The following is a 17,125-nucleotide window of genomic DNA, read 5'->3' as shown; positions in this document are numbered from 1 at the left end:
ATCTTTCTACTATCCCATGAATCGCATTAGTCAGAGATAAACATTCTTAAGTTTAGATGTATCCTGTATTTTTCTTGAGTATAGACAGATTTTACTTAACGCTTCTCCTGGTTCCTAGAGGGTTGTTATTTTTTTTTTCAAGACTATAAGAACCATATATATTATTTTTCTGCAGCTTGCATTTTTGTATACTGCTTGATGTTCTGGAATCTGCTCTTGTTATTACATGTAGACCATTTATGTAATGGCTGCATGGGGTTCATTGGATGCCCATACCGTGATTAATTTACTCTTGCTTTGTTTTGGGACATTGAGACTGTGTCAGTTTTTCGCCTTTTTAGACTGAACTATTCTGGACATCTTATGCACACATTTTGCACACTAATTCTAGTAGTGTTGCCCTTACAAAATGGTAGAAATGAGCTCCTGGTATATGTAATTGCCTGTGATTTTTGTTAGCTTTTCCTCTATACTTTTGTGTAAGTGCTCCCTTTGTCTTTCCACTGTTATGAGTCAGCACATCACTGGAAATATGGTAAGTCTTCATTGTTATTTTGCTATTATTTTTTTCTTAACACCGTCTGGTGTACATTCTCTGTGGGAGACTTTGGTTACAAAAATCATTTGTCCTCAGTTATCCAGTTGGTAATGCAGTAGGACACATTTCAGAATATTCATTTATGCATCTCAGTCAGAATGTAGATCAGCCCACAGGAGGGCACACTGTTCCTTGTTTTACTTCTGGGATGATGTGCTTAGTTAATTGAGACTTTTGTCCCCAGGAATTCAGGTGAGCATATGGTTTTGATTGGTTTGGCAATTCCACATTATGGATTTCCTCACAAAAGTTAAAATTGGCTGCTTCCTCTTTTAGCACTGTAGTTGGAATTCCAAAACTTTCTTCCTTTTTTGACTTTCCTTTCCTTCATAGGGTCCATGCCATTTTTCTAATATTTGTTTCATTTTCTGTTTTAAAATAATTGTTTTAGCAAGATGAAATACAGGTGTATTGTGTATTTGCTGTTTAAATCCATTTGTAGGTGACACTTTCCAAAAACAATATATTCAAGTTGCCTTTCTTACAGTGAAATCTGTGGGTGGTTCTCATTTCTGTTTACCTTTGAGGAAGTATCTTGATATTGCTCACTTCAGCTGGTCAGTATGTGCCACTCTGAGAGACTTCTCCTGTACTGTTTTGGTGTATGCTTTCAGTGGCTGCATCTTCTGTCTCGTTTACCTATTCTGAGTCCTTCTTTCCTCACCATTTTACCAAAGAAACCTGTGTGAGTCGCCAATGACCTCTTATGTTTGTGGGTCAAAACTTGATATTTGTTTTATTTCACCCATAAGTAACATTTGACATACTTCTTTCAGGGAATGGTTAACCCACTTGGCTTGTTTTTCTTGGGCCTCCCTGGCTCTTATTCCCATTGTCTTTGCTGGTTCTTCTTCTTCCAGCTTAATGTCAGATGCTCTGGTCTATCTTCTCACAATCTGTCCCCTGTCTGTGCTCCTCCCCTAGAAGATGTCACCTGCTATCAAGACTTCAGATATCAGTTTTGTGCCCATGATGATGACTACCTACTCTTTAGCCTGAGTTCCAGGCTTAAATGTACCGCCACCAGCCTGACATCTCTTCTCCTTTCTTAAAGACATCCCAATTGTCTAGAAAGAACAAGTCTATCTTTACAGTTTTTCATAGCATAAATCTTCCTGGCATCCTTGATTCTTCTCTTTCCCCTGCACAATGCATCTTGTCTCTAGGAAACCCTGTTGGCTCCACATTCACAGTGGACTGGGAGTTGGATTATATTTTACTGTGTACCCTACTACTACCACCCTGGTTTAAATGATCATGTCTCACCTCAAGTTTTAAAGTAGTGGCCAATTTTTTTTCTTATGCTTTTCTTCCCACTGTACAATATTCTCTATTCAACAGGGGATCAAAAGTGATTATTCTAAAGTATCACAGAGCATAACATACCTTTCCCTAAAACCTTTTACTTGGAGTAAAAACTAAACTTTACAAACTTATGTATGTTTATTTTGCAGTGATGGGGACTTGCACATGCTAGACTAGCACTTCTACTGAGTCACACCCCAGCCCCTTAGAACTAAGTTTTTACAATTACCAGCAAAGACACCTGTAATCTTTCTTCTCCACACCCTATTCAACTTCATATCACCCCTCCCCATCTCCTAGCAGACACATTCACTTTGCTGAGCTGGCTGGTCATATGGGCCTTATGCCATTCTTTAAACATTGCCAGAAAACTTTGGCCTCGGGGTCCTTGTGCTTGCTACATTCTACCTGGAATGTTTTTCTCCCACCTATTTAGGTGACTTTGTCTTGCTTCTCTCAGGTCTCTGTTCACATGTCACCTCACTAAGATCTTGTTCTCCCTATGTACTGTAGAGTGCCTTCATGCCTCTACTCCATTTCATTTTTCTCCTTATGGGGTGTGCTTTTCTGACATACTTTATATTGATTTTTTGCTTTCCTCTTCCTGGAATGTGAGTTATCTGTGACAACAATGGTGCTTTATTCAGTACTATATTTCCAGCAGCTTAGAATAGTGCCTGTTACAAATTGATGTCACAAATATTTGAAGAATGATGAGGAAGGTAAGATGTGGATGTGATAGGTGCAGATAAATTGCTTTATTACACAGGGAAGAATATTTGAATAGGGTTCAACTTGGTAAGTTCTCAGTTAATTTCTTCCCTAAGGTATTATTAAGTTCCTTGGATGCAGGGACCTTATCTTTATCATAACCATGATACATTGCACAGGTCTTCAACACAGACATGAGAAAAGTATGTTCAGTAAACTTTGGTACATGCAGAATTCAAAGACATGTATCAAAAGAGATTTTAAAGGGTTGGGGCTATAGCTCAGTGCCAGAGTACTTGCCTAGCACGTGTGCAGCACTGCGGTTGATCCTTAGCACCACATAAAAGTAAAAGCATGTTGTCCATCTAAAACTGAAAATAACTTTTTAGAAAAGTGATGTTAAATAAAAGATTGAGCATGGAAAAAGAAAATTATATGTCATACACCTCTAATTTTCTGAGTATGCCCAAGAGTGCTATGAAGCCAGGTGCAGTGGGGCTTGCCTATAATCCCAGAAGCTGGAGAGATGGAAGCAGGAAGATTGTGAGTTCAAAGCCAGCCTTAGCAAAACTTGAGGCACTTAACAACTCAGTGAGACCCTGTCTCTAAATAAAATACAAAATAGGGATGGAGATGTGGCTCAGTGGTTGAGTGCCCCTGAGTTCAATCCCAGGTAACCACTGCCCCCTCCTCCTGCCTCAAATAAAAAAGAAAAAGCTAGGACATCCAAGTTCTGGCCCTTAAATCCCTTGCAATAGTATATCTTTGAGTATGTCTGTTGGGGACTTTGTGTTTTATATATAAAAGCACTTTCATATGCATTCATTTTTCTGGGGAAAGGACTTAACTTCCTCAGAAATATGAAGGTGCTTATGGCTTTCAAAGGCAAGAGCTAAATTGTAGCTGTGCCTGCTCATGAGGCAGATAAGTTGAACCAGAGTCAGACTTTACATTTATTTACTCCATGGGGCATTGTTCTGTTGCTTTCTCTGACAGGTACTTTTAGATTTTCAGTAATAAGGATTATATTCTTAATATTTTGATATCAGGAAGAAATTTTCTATAAATAAATTATAGATACAGAGAATTGTTTTGGATTATGGATATGTTAGAAGAAAAGGGGCAGTGGTTGAGTTGCACCTGGCTCTGTAATCCTTGCATAGTCTACATGTCCCCCCAGCTCAGTGTATAGGAGGCCAATGGATCTCTCTGAAATTAACCCTTGTATTACCAAACTATGGAAAAAGCAACTCCTTAACTAAAGATTCATTATAGTAGTTGACCAATAAGAACCATGTCTGACATGTGGAACTATCTTTGTACTTGTGAGTCCATTTGGTAATGGTCTCTTTCATTGTAGGATATGAAAAAATTTATTAGCACTTAGGAAGTTAACCTTTGATCTATGTAGCACACTTGACATTAATGAGATTTCATGTTAAATTATATGCTGGGTATGGATAATTTGGGTTTGGGGTTTAATCTAGTTTTGGTATTACACACTGTAAATTAATTAGCAGTGTGCCACTATGATTATAAAAAGTGTCAGTAGTTTAATTTCAGGAGTAAATTTTGCCTAACATCTTTTTTCTCTCCCCATTATATGAAGTTGAAGGAGAAATATTTTCCTCATTAAGGACTCTGGTTACACTATGATCTTGGTCAACCACCCCTAAAACAAATGCTTGTCCTGTGAGTCCGACACATGAATCTTTTATTTTCTCTTTTGTAATCCTTCTTAGACTCTGAGTATTTCCCCTATTTATGTGAATTTCATTTATTTTCTGAAACAAATTTTTGCATTTGCTGTTTTAAATTTCCTATCTTGGTCTAGCTGCTCCATAATATGGAAAGACGTAAATTTTAAGTTTCTTTTATGAAATAGAATAATTTTGTGTTTAATTTTTTGTACTAGGGATTGAACCCAGAGGCACTTAAACTTAGCCACATCTCCAGTGTTTTTTTTATATTTTAGAGACATGGTCTTGCTGAGTTGCTTAGGGTCTCCCTGAGTTGCTGAGGCTGGCTTTGAACCCATGATCCTCCTGTCCGTTTCCCAAGCCACTGGGATTATAGGTGCACCACCATGCCCAGATAGAGTAATGGTTTCATGACTCATAAAAGTCATTTTTTATACCTTTGAATTTATTTGATTTTCCTCTGAAGTAAGTCACATTCTGCTTAAGTGCCATATTTCTTACCATGTTTATATTTTTAATTCTATATTTGGATTAGTTGATGACATTTAAATCATTCACTACGCCCTCTCAATTAAGAAGATTCTGCAGATGAACAGGAATGGAAAATGTGACATGAAATCCTATTTGAATAAAATTTATCGACTCTAGGTACAACATATAATGCTTTTGGAAATGTATCTTTAAACACTTAAACAGCTCAATAAAACCAGACTTCTTAGATCTACCTCTAGCTCCAAATTACAGAGATTCTCACATTCTACAGATGTGATGATGAATAAATAGTGGCCCTACTCCTGATTGGCTCACTGTCTAGTCAGAAAGGAAAAAAAAATTAATATATTGTGAAAATACATTTAAAATGTGCATTTAATGTTATGAATGGATAGAAGGGTACTACATTGTTTTAAAAAGGTTTGACATAGAGCAAAAATATCACATGCTAGGAAAAACTTGGAAGAACATCTCTGTGACCTTGAAGTAGGTGAACATTTTTAAACAAGGTTAAAAAATAATCTTAAAGTTAAAAATGATGAATTACATTTAGAATTAAAAACTTTGGTTAATCACAAGACACCATTAATACAATGAAAAGGTAATGCCCAGAGTAATAGAAAATATTCACAGTACATACAATTAATAAGAAATCTGTATCTAGAACACACAAAACACTGATAAGTGAATAAGAAAGATGGAAAACCAATAGAGATCAGAGCAAATACTTAACAATAGAAATTACTCATCAGAGATTAAAATCACAAAAAAAAAACCATTATCAGAACTGATGTTGGCGTGGATGTGGAGCCATCAGAACTCTGAGTTGCTGGTGAGAGTGTGAAGAAAATGTTTGGATCTACTTTTTAGATCTGGACATATGCATACTGTGTGTATTGGCAATTCCACTACTATTTACCCAGAAATGCATAGTACGTTCACCAAAAGGTAATTACCAGCATGTTCAGAGAAACATTATTGGTATTAGCTTCAAGTTAAGTACCCAAATGCCTATTGATAGAAGAAAAGATACATAAATTTTGGTATATTCACACCGGGTAATGTGATGTAGCAATGGGCTGAACACTTAACTATGTACATAAAAGTGAAAACAGAAGAGTATATGATTCTACATTTTTTATATGAATGAATACAGGGAAAACATATTTATGCTGCTGTCAATCTGGACAGTGTTTTTTCTCAAAGTGGTATGTCTGGGAGTGAGCGTAAGAGAAGCTCCTTGGATTCTGATGGTATTGTGTTTCTTGGCCTGAGGGCTCATTACATGAACATGTTAAAATTGATCATACTGTAAGCTTGTATGTGCATACTTTTTTTTTTTCCATGGGGAGGGAATTCTGGGGATTGAACTCGGGGCTTTAAACACACTAGGCAAGCACTCTACCAGTGAGCTGTGCGTTGTCTTTGAATATGTCTTCTACTTCAAATGAGGTTTATTCAAAAGGATCCTTTTGCCTGGTTTAAAAAGACAGGGAAGAGAATATATGTTGGTTATGATTCTCTTTTTGTAATGGGACTGTGAATAAATGTTCTTTTATCCATAGCTTTTTGAACTTTTCAAATTGTTTTTAGTGAGTTTGAATTAGTTTTATAACAAAGAAAAATGAGTTTAAGTGAATGCAAATATTGAGGGCGGGTGTGAAGGAGGAAGAGGGGGGTTGGGAGGAGAAAAAAGGAGAGGGAGAGATATATTACTGGTGTGTTGAAATCATGCAAAGAATGAGTGGCCTGAACATTCTGATACCAAATCTAGTTAAGGAAAGGGGAGGAGGCACTCTAGCCCTGTTGCCTGTAGGCAGCATATTCAGTTTATTCGATCTACAGTTGTGTCATGGTATCCTAACACTTACTTTTCAGTGTTACTATGAAACACAAGTTAGGGATAGCAGTTGGAGGTAACATCCACTACACCTCTACATGGCATGAGAAACTCTATGGCTGGAGGAGTGGCCTCACTGGGGGAAAAAGCCTCTGGAGGTCCGGAAACTGGACCACTTTTTTCTTCTATTGTGTTAATTCAGATCTGAGAGCCAGCTGTCCACTGTATTATGAGAATAAATGAATTTGTATTGCTGTTTTCACAAATGATAAAGAAATGAAGGAGAATTCCAGTAATGCCACTATTAAAGCAACTCTATTCTGTTTGTGTTACCTTCTAGTTTTTAAACTCAGTATATTTAGAAAGGTCTTGGCACATAGCAAGCATTCAAGAAACGGCAGCTATCATTGTTGTCGAAGGGACATTTAGCTATTTTCCTATCTAGAGCTTTCTACCTTGCCTCTTCAGAAGTGTTGAATAATGAACTTCTGTTTTTGCATCTGTCTTCCTTCTCTGCCTTGGAATGCTTGTGGTTGAACTTGGCCTCCTAGGTTCCTTTCCATCACTAGAAAAGCTGTGTACTAGTTCATTGAGGTTAAGCACACATATGATGCTCTTTTCTGTTTCCTTCCCTTTATTTCCTGTCATTCAAATCTATAGTGTATTTTCATTTGCAACGTATCTCAGTTTGGATTAGCCACATTTCACATATGACTCGTGGCTACTGTGTTGGACAGCTCAGGTTAGAGGCAGTTCTGGATGTGTGTTCCACTGTTTCCCACCACTACACTCACATGATAATTTTGGTTAAGAGTCTGCAGATCCAGCTACTTGATAGTTACTTCAAGATAGACTTGCTAAGACAGCCTTTTAAATAAATGGTGCTGGGAAAAATGGATATCCATATGTAGAAGAATGAATTTAAATCCCTATCATTCACCATGCATAAAAGTCAAATCAAAATGGATGAAACACTTAGATAACAGACAAGAAACCTTGCAACTGCTCAAAGAAAACATAGGGTCAGCATTCTGATCTAGGTACAGGCACTGGCTTCCTCAGCAAGATCCTTAAAGCTCAGGAAATAAAACCAAGAATCATTAAGTGAGATACCATCAGAAAGCTTCTGGACAGCAAAAGAAATGGTCATGAGAGTAAAGAGGAACCTACAGAATGGAGAAAATCTTTGCCAGATACTTCTCTGATGGAATTAATGTCCAGAATGTATAAAGAACTCAAAAATCTCAATGCCAAAGGAAAAAAACATAGCCAATATGGAAAAGGAAAAAACAAATATTTATGAAGAACTAATCAAAAACTTGCCAAAAAAAACCACAAATGGGCCAAGAAATATGAATGTTTAGCTTCTCTAGCAGTTAGTGTAGTTTTGATTTGCATTTCCCTAAGATTTCAACTTACTCCAGAAAGAATGGCAATTATCAAGAACATGAATAATAAATGCTGGTGTGGATGGGGAAAAATACGTACAAATGCAAATTAGTACAGCTACTCTGTAAAGCAGTGTGAACATTTCTCAAAAAACAAGGAATGGAAACACCATATGACCAAGCTATCCCACTCCTCAGCCTTTCTTCAAAAGGTCTGAAATCAGCCATACAGCCAATTCAGTGTTTATAGCAGTGCAATTCAGAAGAGCCAAGCTATGGAATCAGTAGATGAATGGATTAAGAAATGCCCATGATATGAATGGACTAAGAAAATGTGGTATATACACACAGTGGAGCTTTGCTCAGCCATAAAGAAGAATGAAATAATGACATTTGCTGGTAAATGGATGAAAATTAAAAAAAAAAAATGCTAAGTGAAATAAGCCAGACTTAGAAAATCAAGGTTTGAATATTTTCTCTCAGATGTGGAGGCTAGAGCAAGATAAAGGAAAGATGCTTGGGAAGAAGATAGGATACCATAAAGATACAGGAAAGATCAGTGGAATAGGAGAGCTAGAGGGAGGATAAATAGACTGAATTTAACAAAATCATTTTGTGTTCATATATGAAGATATACCAAAGGGAACTTCACTTTTATGTATGTAGGAGAAAGGAAGTTTAGTGGGGGAGGGAGCTTGAAATTAAAAAAGCAAGAACAAAAATGTGCCTCAATGTGATAAATGTGACCACTCAAAATGATCAGATGATACACATGAAAATAAATCTTAAAACCCATCATTGCTAGTAATGAGATAAATATATAACAAAACAACAATAGCATACGTATTGTTCCTCCCTGAATCATTTTCAAAAGAAAATTCAGGGGAAAAAAAAATCATGGTACATTAGTTTCAGAAACATCTATAAAGCAAATGACACATTCTTTAACTTTTACCAGTCTAATATCTAACAACTCATGTTTCTTAAACCACAGTATTTATTATTAACTAAATTATTCATTTGAACAATGCTTCTGTGACCCCCAAGGAAAGTAGAAGATTCTGGTTTCTACCTTTCGATGTTAAAGGACACTTTTTTTTTTTAAGAGAATTTTTAATGTTTTTCAGTTTTTGGCGGACACAACATCTTTTTTTTTTTGTATGTGGTGCTGAGGATCGAACCCGGGCCGCACGCATGCCAGGCGAGCGCACTACCGCTTGAGACACATCCCCAGCCCAAGGACACTGTTTTTTCATCCAAATAAATGGATGATTGATAGTGTTTAGAAGGTTTATAATGTGGAACCTGTTAGTCTTTCAGCAATCCACAAAAATTCTAATTTTCCATTTATTAGCTGGCAAAACTTCATAGGGAGAAAAGTCCATACATTTACAGGCTTTTAAACAAAAATTTGATAACATCTGGTTGCTATTGTTTCTTCAACGCAGGATGAAATGAGTGTTCCAGGCAGCAGCTCAGCTGACCTCTTATACTGGACTACTGCCACCACCATGAAAGTCCTTTCCAATACCACGACCACTACCAGAGCAGTACTACAGGCTGTCAGTGATGGGCAGTGGTGGAAGAAGTCTTTAACTTACCTCCGGCCCCTGCAAGTAAGCAAGGCAGCCTTCATTTTCAAATGTGCTGTGTGGTTTGTCATTTGTAAGCAGTACTCTTCATTTGTTTTCACTGTTACGTCTTAATGATTTATAAAATTTCTTCAGCAATCCAGGCCTCCTGTCAGGGTGTGAGTAGTCTGTCTCATGGAGTGAAATACACTCCCATGGAGTACTTGCAAAGGACCCTGATACATTTGAGTAGGGTTTGGTTTACATCTTAGAATTAAAATTTAGTGAAACGAAAATGATTGCATCAGTGCTTACTTGCTTTGCTATATTTCTACAAACCAGTAGTTAGGGAAGAGTTAGGAGCCAGCTGATGGAGAAGGGTTGAAGTAAAGATCAGGATTAGCAGTAGAGCAACGGAGTTTGTTTTTGGGGAAATATTAACACATGATTCACCTGTATTTTCTGCATTGTTACATTCCAGTTCTATAGTCTCACATTGGAAAACAAAGGGGAAAAACTTGCCTGTTTATCGGTTCATCCCAAACACACGTAGTTTCTCCTTCATTCATTTATTCATCCATCCATCCGTCCAGCAAACAGTTATCATTTTCTATGAGTCAAATACTGTGCTAAAGACAGGAATAGAAAAGGATAACCCTTCAGTCTAATCCCCTTCCTCTGTGGAACTTATGTTTCAATGGGGGAGATGAAGAAAAATATTTTGTATAATGCCAGGTGGTTATAAGTGTATGAATGTAACTCATAAGCAAGGTAAGTGAATAAAGAGTCATGTCGAGGAATTAAAATTCTGATTTAGGGAGGGAAGTTAAGTTACTCAGGAAAGAATCGGGTTGAGCAGAAGTATGATTGAGCCAAGTAGAACAAATGCAAAACCCCTGCAGGGGGACTTATTTGATGTCTTTGTAGAACATAAAAGAGGCAGGTGTAATTTGAGGACTGTGAACAACTGGGAAAAGAGATTAGATAGGTGGTGTGGAGGCCCATCATTGAAAGCTTGTGTAGACTGTGATAATAAGTGTGTGGATTTTATGCTGGATAATATGGAAAACTTATGGAAAATTGAGGCAAAGCAGTTGTGTTCTCCAGCCTTACTTTTAATGAGCTCATGTAACTGCTGTGTGGAGAGCTGGCAGTCAGAAGTAGAGAGAGATTCTTGTTCAGTCCTCCGGGTGAGAGATGATGCTGGCGTAGACCTGAGTACCAGGAAGGAGGTGAGAGAGGACTGCTGTGGGATATATTTTGTGGTCCTACAGATGGTCTGTGTGTGGGGTATAGGAAAGAGAAAAAAATCTAAGGATGATCATCCAAATGCTTGGGTAAATGAAAAAGATACTGTTTACTGTGATGCTTTGTACTTGATTCTGGGGTAAATCTCTTATCCCTTCATGCATCACACTGGATTATGATTATTTTCCTTTCTCAACTGTTCGGTGTTTTGAAGGCTTATGTCCTAGGTCAGATCTTTAACCCAGATGGTAGTCTGCATTTTTATTAAACATCTGCTGTATTCTGACCACTGCCAGCAGCTTCATTGTTTCCCTCAATGGGACTTGGTAGAGGGTCTGGGTTCAGTAAACTTGGGAGGAATGTCTTCTACCTGGATCTTTCAGTAAGGAGTTTTAATGTTGATTTGAGGAGAGCAAAGCCACCATAATCAACTATATTAGTAATAATAAAATATTTGCTAACAGGAATGTTGATGCTCCAGTCTTAAAGTGGTGGTCGAGAAGGAGTTGGGGTTAAGGAAAGAGGCACCTTCGTAAGTCTTACTCCTCCACTAAGGCAGAGAGGGTGGGGTCTGAGCTGGACCTGGAGGAAGGGTAGATTCTCACTAGGCAGCCAGGCTGTGGGGGACCCTTACAGTGGAAGAAAGGCACAGAGGCCCCTTTTATGCATTAAGCAGGGTGGTATGATTGAGGTGAAGAATTAGACTTTAATGTTAATTAGCATTTGATGATCTTGAATGTTCTACATAGTTCAGATTTTTATGCTGTTGCCCGTTTGCCTTGCCACTGAAGGTTTTTTGAGCAGGGCAGCAATGTGAACAAAGTGATGTTTTATGATGGTTATTCTGACTGTAATATAGAAAACTTGCTGTGTGTATAACACTTATTACTTCAGTGTTTCTGATCCATAGATGTCAAAGTGACCAGGAAAATCAGGAAGTGCTGAAGGTAGGGGTTGAAATGCTGCTTGTGGAATGTAGTTGTTATTACATTCTCTGCTGGTGTCTGTCACTCTGACACCCTCTCTTTTGGTCATAGAAAGCACACTGATGAATTTCTCCTGGAATTGTACTTTTCTCCCTGCCATCTTGCTCCCTCCCTCTCCCTCTTCCCCCTCTTTGCTCTCTTTTTAACCTGCTGTTCTTCACTTTGTTCTGTTTAGGGGCAAGAATTTGGTGGTGCTTATCAAATTGGAACTGTAGCCAATGAAGATCTAGAAAAACAAGGGTGTCATCCCTTTTATGAATCGGTCATCTCTGATCCCTTTGTCAATGGGGTAAGGACAGTGAGCCTAAGAAAACAGATTTACTGTCAAGCTATTGAAGATAGTATAAAGAAAAACTAAAACTTTCCTGAAAATAAACTTCTTTGACTTTATTCTTCCTTATTCACTGCTTTCATATGATTCATTCTGTATATATTATGACCTATGAAATGAAAATCTATTTAAGATGTTAGATACAATAATATGCATTAGCGAGAAATTATTATTCAGGTCAGCAGAAGCCATAAACTCCTTCCCCTGTGATTTCTAAGAATGTGGAATTAGAAGAGACCCTATTAAATGGTGAAGTTGCTGCTTTTGTCTAGGCTGCAGTGACCTATGACACCTACCAGCATGCCCCAGCAGAAAGTTTTGCAGAAGTTCTGCTGAGAACTGGGAAACTGGCAGAGGCTAAAACTGAAGAAGTATTTCCAACTACAGAAGGTAAGAAAGGATGTTCTAGTTTCATTTATTTCAAACACTTACTGAGAACCCACTGTTTTCTGGATAACTTGTTCATACTGAGAATTTTAAAAAGATAAACAGGTATAATTCCTATGTTTAGGTTGCTGATTATGTAAAATGGTTCTCATCATGTATGGTATGCAGTGCTCAATATTTATTTCGGTTTGGCTTTTTATCCTTCATCAAATGTGGATCTATATTTGATATTAAGCATTTTCTGCATGGTGGCATATCTTTCCACATAGAATTCTTGGAAAAGAATGAAATGTATGTAAATTTACCAAAGACAGTTGTACTTTTTTTCCTCGTTAGCCTTCTTACTACCTTTTCTTGACTGTAGTCTTCCAGTTACCTCTCTCACTGCTCTGCCATCTTGGTGAGTACCTTAAAGGCCACTGGAGCACCTATTCCAGGCCATTAGTGAGGAAGAAAGAGGTGAGGGAGAAATGGTTCTCTTGGAAGTCCTATTCAGTTTCTACCTCCGTGTTACTGGTCACTTCTAACTGCCAGTGAGCCTTGGAAGTGCCATCCAGTGCCCTCTGGGCTAACTGGCACACTAGTATGTAAATTAAATTCAAGAAAACTTACTGTGGAACAGCTTGCTGTTTTCCTGAAAATCTGATACTACAGTTGTTTTGTTTGTTTGATCCAGGGGCACTTAACCACTGAGTCACATCCCCAGCTCTTTTTATTTTTTATTTTGAGGCAGGGTCTCATCAAGTCACTGAGGCTAACTTTGAGCTTGGTGATCCTCCTGCCCAGCCTCAAGCTACTAGGATTAGATGTACAGGTGTACACCACCATGCCTAGCCTATAAGTTATTTTTAAATCATTATTTTCTTTAGTCAAAATTTGTATGCCCCTGGGAAGAGGAGTCACAAATACCACTTTCCCATATACTATATGAATCCTTAGAATACCAGAGGTTTTTATAAACTATACCATTTTTCTTCATTTCTGAGAAATGTTTTTCTACCTTCCATCATTCTTTAATCAGGGTATATAACATAGTTTATCACATTTATTTTTCTCTAAAAAGCTATTCATGATATACCTCACAGTTGATATTGAGTATATATGAAGAGTGTTTATTCACATAATTATTCGTCATTACTTCTTGCTTTATGTTGTATAAAGTCAGTGGCTCATGGTCTGAAAACAATTGATAACAGGTAGTTCGTAAAGATAGAATATGAAACCTTAAGAAAATAATGGGTTGGATATGGGAATGTCATTTACTGATTGGCAAACATTGTGGCTATTGCCAGGGACCGAAGCAATAGCCAGTATGTCTGCATATTGCCCATATAATATTTTTATATATTATTTAGCTTGCTAATTGCTTATTGTGAATTCAAGTATCCCTTGTACAGAAGCGTGCCTCACAAAAAGACCTGTGGACCTCTAGACCTGTGGTTAAAAGTCCGAAGAATGGATGCCTTCTTGGATTAGAAACTGATTCCCCTTCTCATTAAGCTTTCTGGCATTTTCCAGAGCTGTTTTTGGAGAAATTCTTAGAGTACTTAATTAGAATATCCAGGCAGGCATACATTTCTGGTTATTGGTCCTCTTTCTATAGGGCCCTTAGAATACTTGGCTATATTTGTTGTACTTGATCACTAATGATGAAGCTTTAAAATGATCTTGAAATATGAAGTAGATAGCAAGGTTTCCATGAGGAGCTGTGTGGTGTAGACAAAATATACTTGATGTCAGGAGATTCCCCTTGTCTTCCTTTGCTTACTGAAGAAATGGTTCTAGGCCCTGTCCTGGGAACTTAGGATATAAAGTGGAGGAAGACATTGTCCCTGTTTTCAAAGGGCTTACAGTAGAGGTGGGGAGACAGATATATTTGTGTGTGTTTGCTGTGACAGGCAGATGTGAGAGGCATTGGGACTATGGAGATCTGACAGCTGGAAGAGGTGGTGTAAGGGTAGGTGATGTTTGGCTTGGGTTTGGAAGGTTGAATAGGAGTTAAGTAGATGAGAAAGCATAGAAATAGAGATGGGTAAGAGGGAGAAAGAGGATGTTTTACAAACGGGGAAATTTACTAAATAAGGAAGATAAAACAATGTGATTTTTCAGAGATTTGGAAATTATTCTAATACCTCAATAGAGTGGGCAAACAGCAAAGAAATGAGGTGAAAGTAGGCTGAGAAGAAATACGAAACCTCAAATGGCAATCAGTTAAACATTCTGATGGAGCCCTCTGCTGGGAGCTATAGGGATTTCAAACAGAAAATTATTATTGTATTTCAATTCCCTTATGCATTAAATGGCTTAACAACTCAGTTGTTCCATTCTGGACCATGTTCTCTTATGATGTCTTGGCAGGGCCTAGTCTTATGTACCTGTGCTTAGGTTAGTCCCGAATCTGCTACAACTGTGCAATTCAGTTAATCCAGATGTTATTTTGCCTTTCTTTCAAGACCAATCTAATAGTTCCTCCTAGTTACACATTAGAATCACTTAGGCAATTTTTAAGAAATATTGAAACCCTGGGGTCCATTGTAGATAATTCATTTCACAATCTGTAGAATTGAGCCTACATAGCAAATATTTTTTAGAGTACTTCAGGCTGACCATTTGTGAAACCATAGTTTCACTTAAGGTATTGGATTCTCCCCACCCATAATATCTCCATTCTTCAAACATCTATCCTTTCTCTCTTTCCTGGCAGCATAGAGACAGTGTCTTTCACATCTCTGGTCTCTTCGACCTGAGACTTAATCCCTGAGTACCATTTCTGCTTCTAACACTTCTGCCAGACCTGTGAGGATTTTCAGTGTGATAAGTGCAAAGTAAATGTTTCTCCACAGTGATGAGAATAAGTAGGGTGTATACTGTGGTGGCTCGGCCAGTGAACTGAGCATGTGCTCCTGGTTAATCTAAATGCGCGTATGTGTACTCCTCTTGGTCTGGGGGATTTTAAAGGGAGTACAGGAATTTTCTGTGTGCTTCTGTGTTTTTTCAAGTTATCTTTTTCCTGACAATCAGATTTTTATATTCCTTTAGGGAAAAGAATCCAAGTCTGTTAATGAATTTTTCAGAATGTCAAGTATTATTAAATAGAAAAAAAATATTTTCAGAATTAAGAAGATATATATTATATATATACCATTAATATGCTATGTATATTGAATATAGAGGTGATTTTAGTAATCATCTGTGGCCAGGTATAATGGCACATGCCTGCAATCCCAGCGATTCAAGAGACTGAGCCAGGAAGATCACAAATTTGTGGCCAGTGTCAGTAACTTAGCAAGACCCTGTCTCAAAAAGGGCTGGGGTTATAGCTTAGTGGTAGAGTGCCCTTGGGTTCAATCCCCAGTACTACCAAAAAATGAAAAAAATAATAATTATCTCCTTTATTTACATTTGGGTTTATTATTTAGGAAGCATTTTCATATATACGATCTTTTGATAACACTAATACATCTAGAACACATATATTTGGCTATTTTATAACATCAAATATTTGTCGGAAATGCAGTAGAATTGAAGAGTGATATATATAATGCCCAAGGGTAGAATAGTGACTGAGGCTCCTGTGCCTTCATTCTCCCATCGGTTTTCTTCAACCATTCATCTGTTGGTTGGGAAGGGCTCTGACCTAGGCATGCAGCTGTAGAGATTAAAGGTCTGTGACCTTGTGTGGGAGGGAAAAAAAAAATGCCCTGGGATAATTCAACAGCATTTGTATTAGGATTAGGGAGTCAAGTGGAGGGTGGCACATTTGATGTCTTAGAGCAGCTGGAACATTGTGAACTCAGTGTGGCCAGAAATTCAGCAGGCCCAGTGTTGGAGAAGAGATATATATATAACTTGTTCAGAAGGGAAAATAACAGGCAGAGACCTTAAACATTTGACAGTTATCAGATAAGTTTTCTTTCTCTGCATTGTATTAAAATTCAGAATTCACAAAAAAGATGAAAAAATTCTACACTGAACTCCCATAGACCCTCCATTTAGATCCTACAATTTGTATTTACCATACGTATTATACTCCCACCCCCTCCCCACCCACTAAATCTAATTTATTTCATGTTTTTAATCAGTTAATATTTATTACTTTTATGTGAGATAAAATTTATAAACAGTGCAATACAAAAATCTTAATTTAAGTTCCCATAGCACCTTTCTACTCCTCACCCCATCAAGATGCAGCCTGTTACTATCATGGACTCTTCCTAGTAAGCATCCATTCCATTCTCCCTACAAGTCAGCCCACATTTCGATTTTTCCCCACTGTAGGTTAATTTTGACTGTTCTAGACTTCAGGTAGTGTTTTATGTAAAACAAAGATTTTTAAATTCACCTATGTTGCATCTATCAGTAGGTGTTTGCATATTTCATTTTTAATTACTTTAGTAGTATTTCATTGTAGATAAATGAGTTTATCTTTTCTGTTAAGGATGCTGGGATTGTAGCAGCATAACTGTTATGAAAGCTGCTTTGCACTCTCTGGTACCACTGTTTTGTGAACATATCCTTTTATTTCTTTTAGGATGGAATTGCTTAGTCAAAGATTGTGCATTTGTTTA

The 17,125-nt window shown here is 37.5% G+C and overlaps 1 protein-coding gene across 2 annotated transcripts in view; it reads left to right on the top strand.

The window, feature by feature from the left end:
• The window catches only part of Nbas (NBAS subunit of NRZ tethering complex), a 340,725-nt gene that overhangs the window by 193,880 nt on the left and 129,720 nt on the right, over positions 1 to 17,125 (top strand). For both annotated transcript variants that reach the window (XM_071601352.1, XM_071601351.1), the window contains exons 36-38: positions 9,483 to 9,650; positions 12,015 to 12,128; positions 12,443 to 12,560. In XM_071601352.1, the coding sequence (XP_071457453.1) occupies positions 9,483 to 9,650; positions 12,015 to 12,128; positions 12,443 to 12,560 (400 nt within the window). The remainder of the gene's footprint in view (positions 1 to 9,482; positions 9,651 to 12,014; positions 12,129 to 12,442; positions 12,561 to 17,125) is intronic.

The sequence above is a fragment of the Marmota flaviventris genome, chromosome 14, assembly GCF_047511675.1.
Source record: "Marmota flaviventris isolate mMarFla1 chromosome 14, mMarFla1.hap1, whole genome shotgun sequence".
NCBI lineage: Eukaryota > Metazoa > Chordata > Mammalia > Rodentia > Sciuridae > Marmota > Marmota flaviventris.
This window is presented reverse-complemented; position numbering and strand designations above follow the sequence as displayed.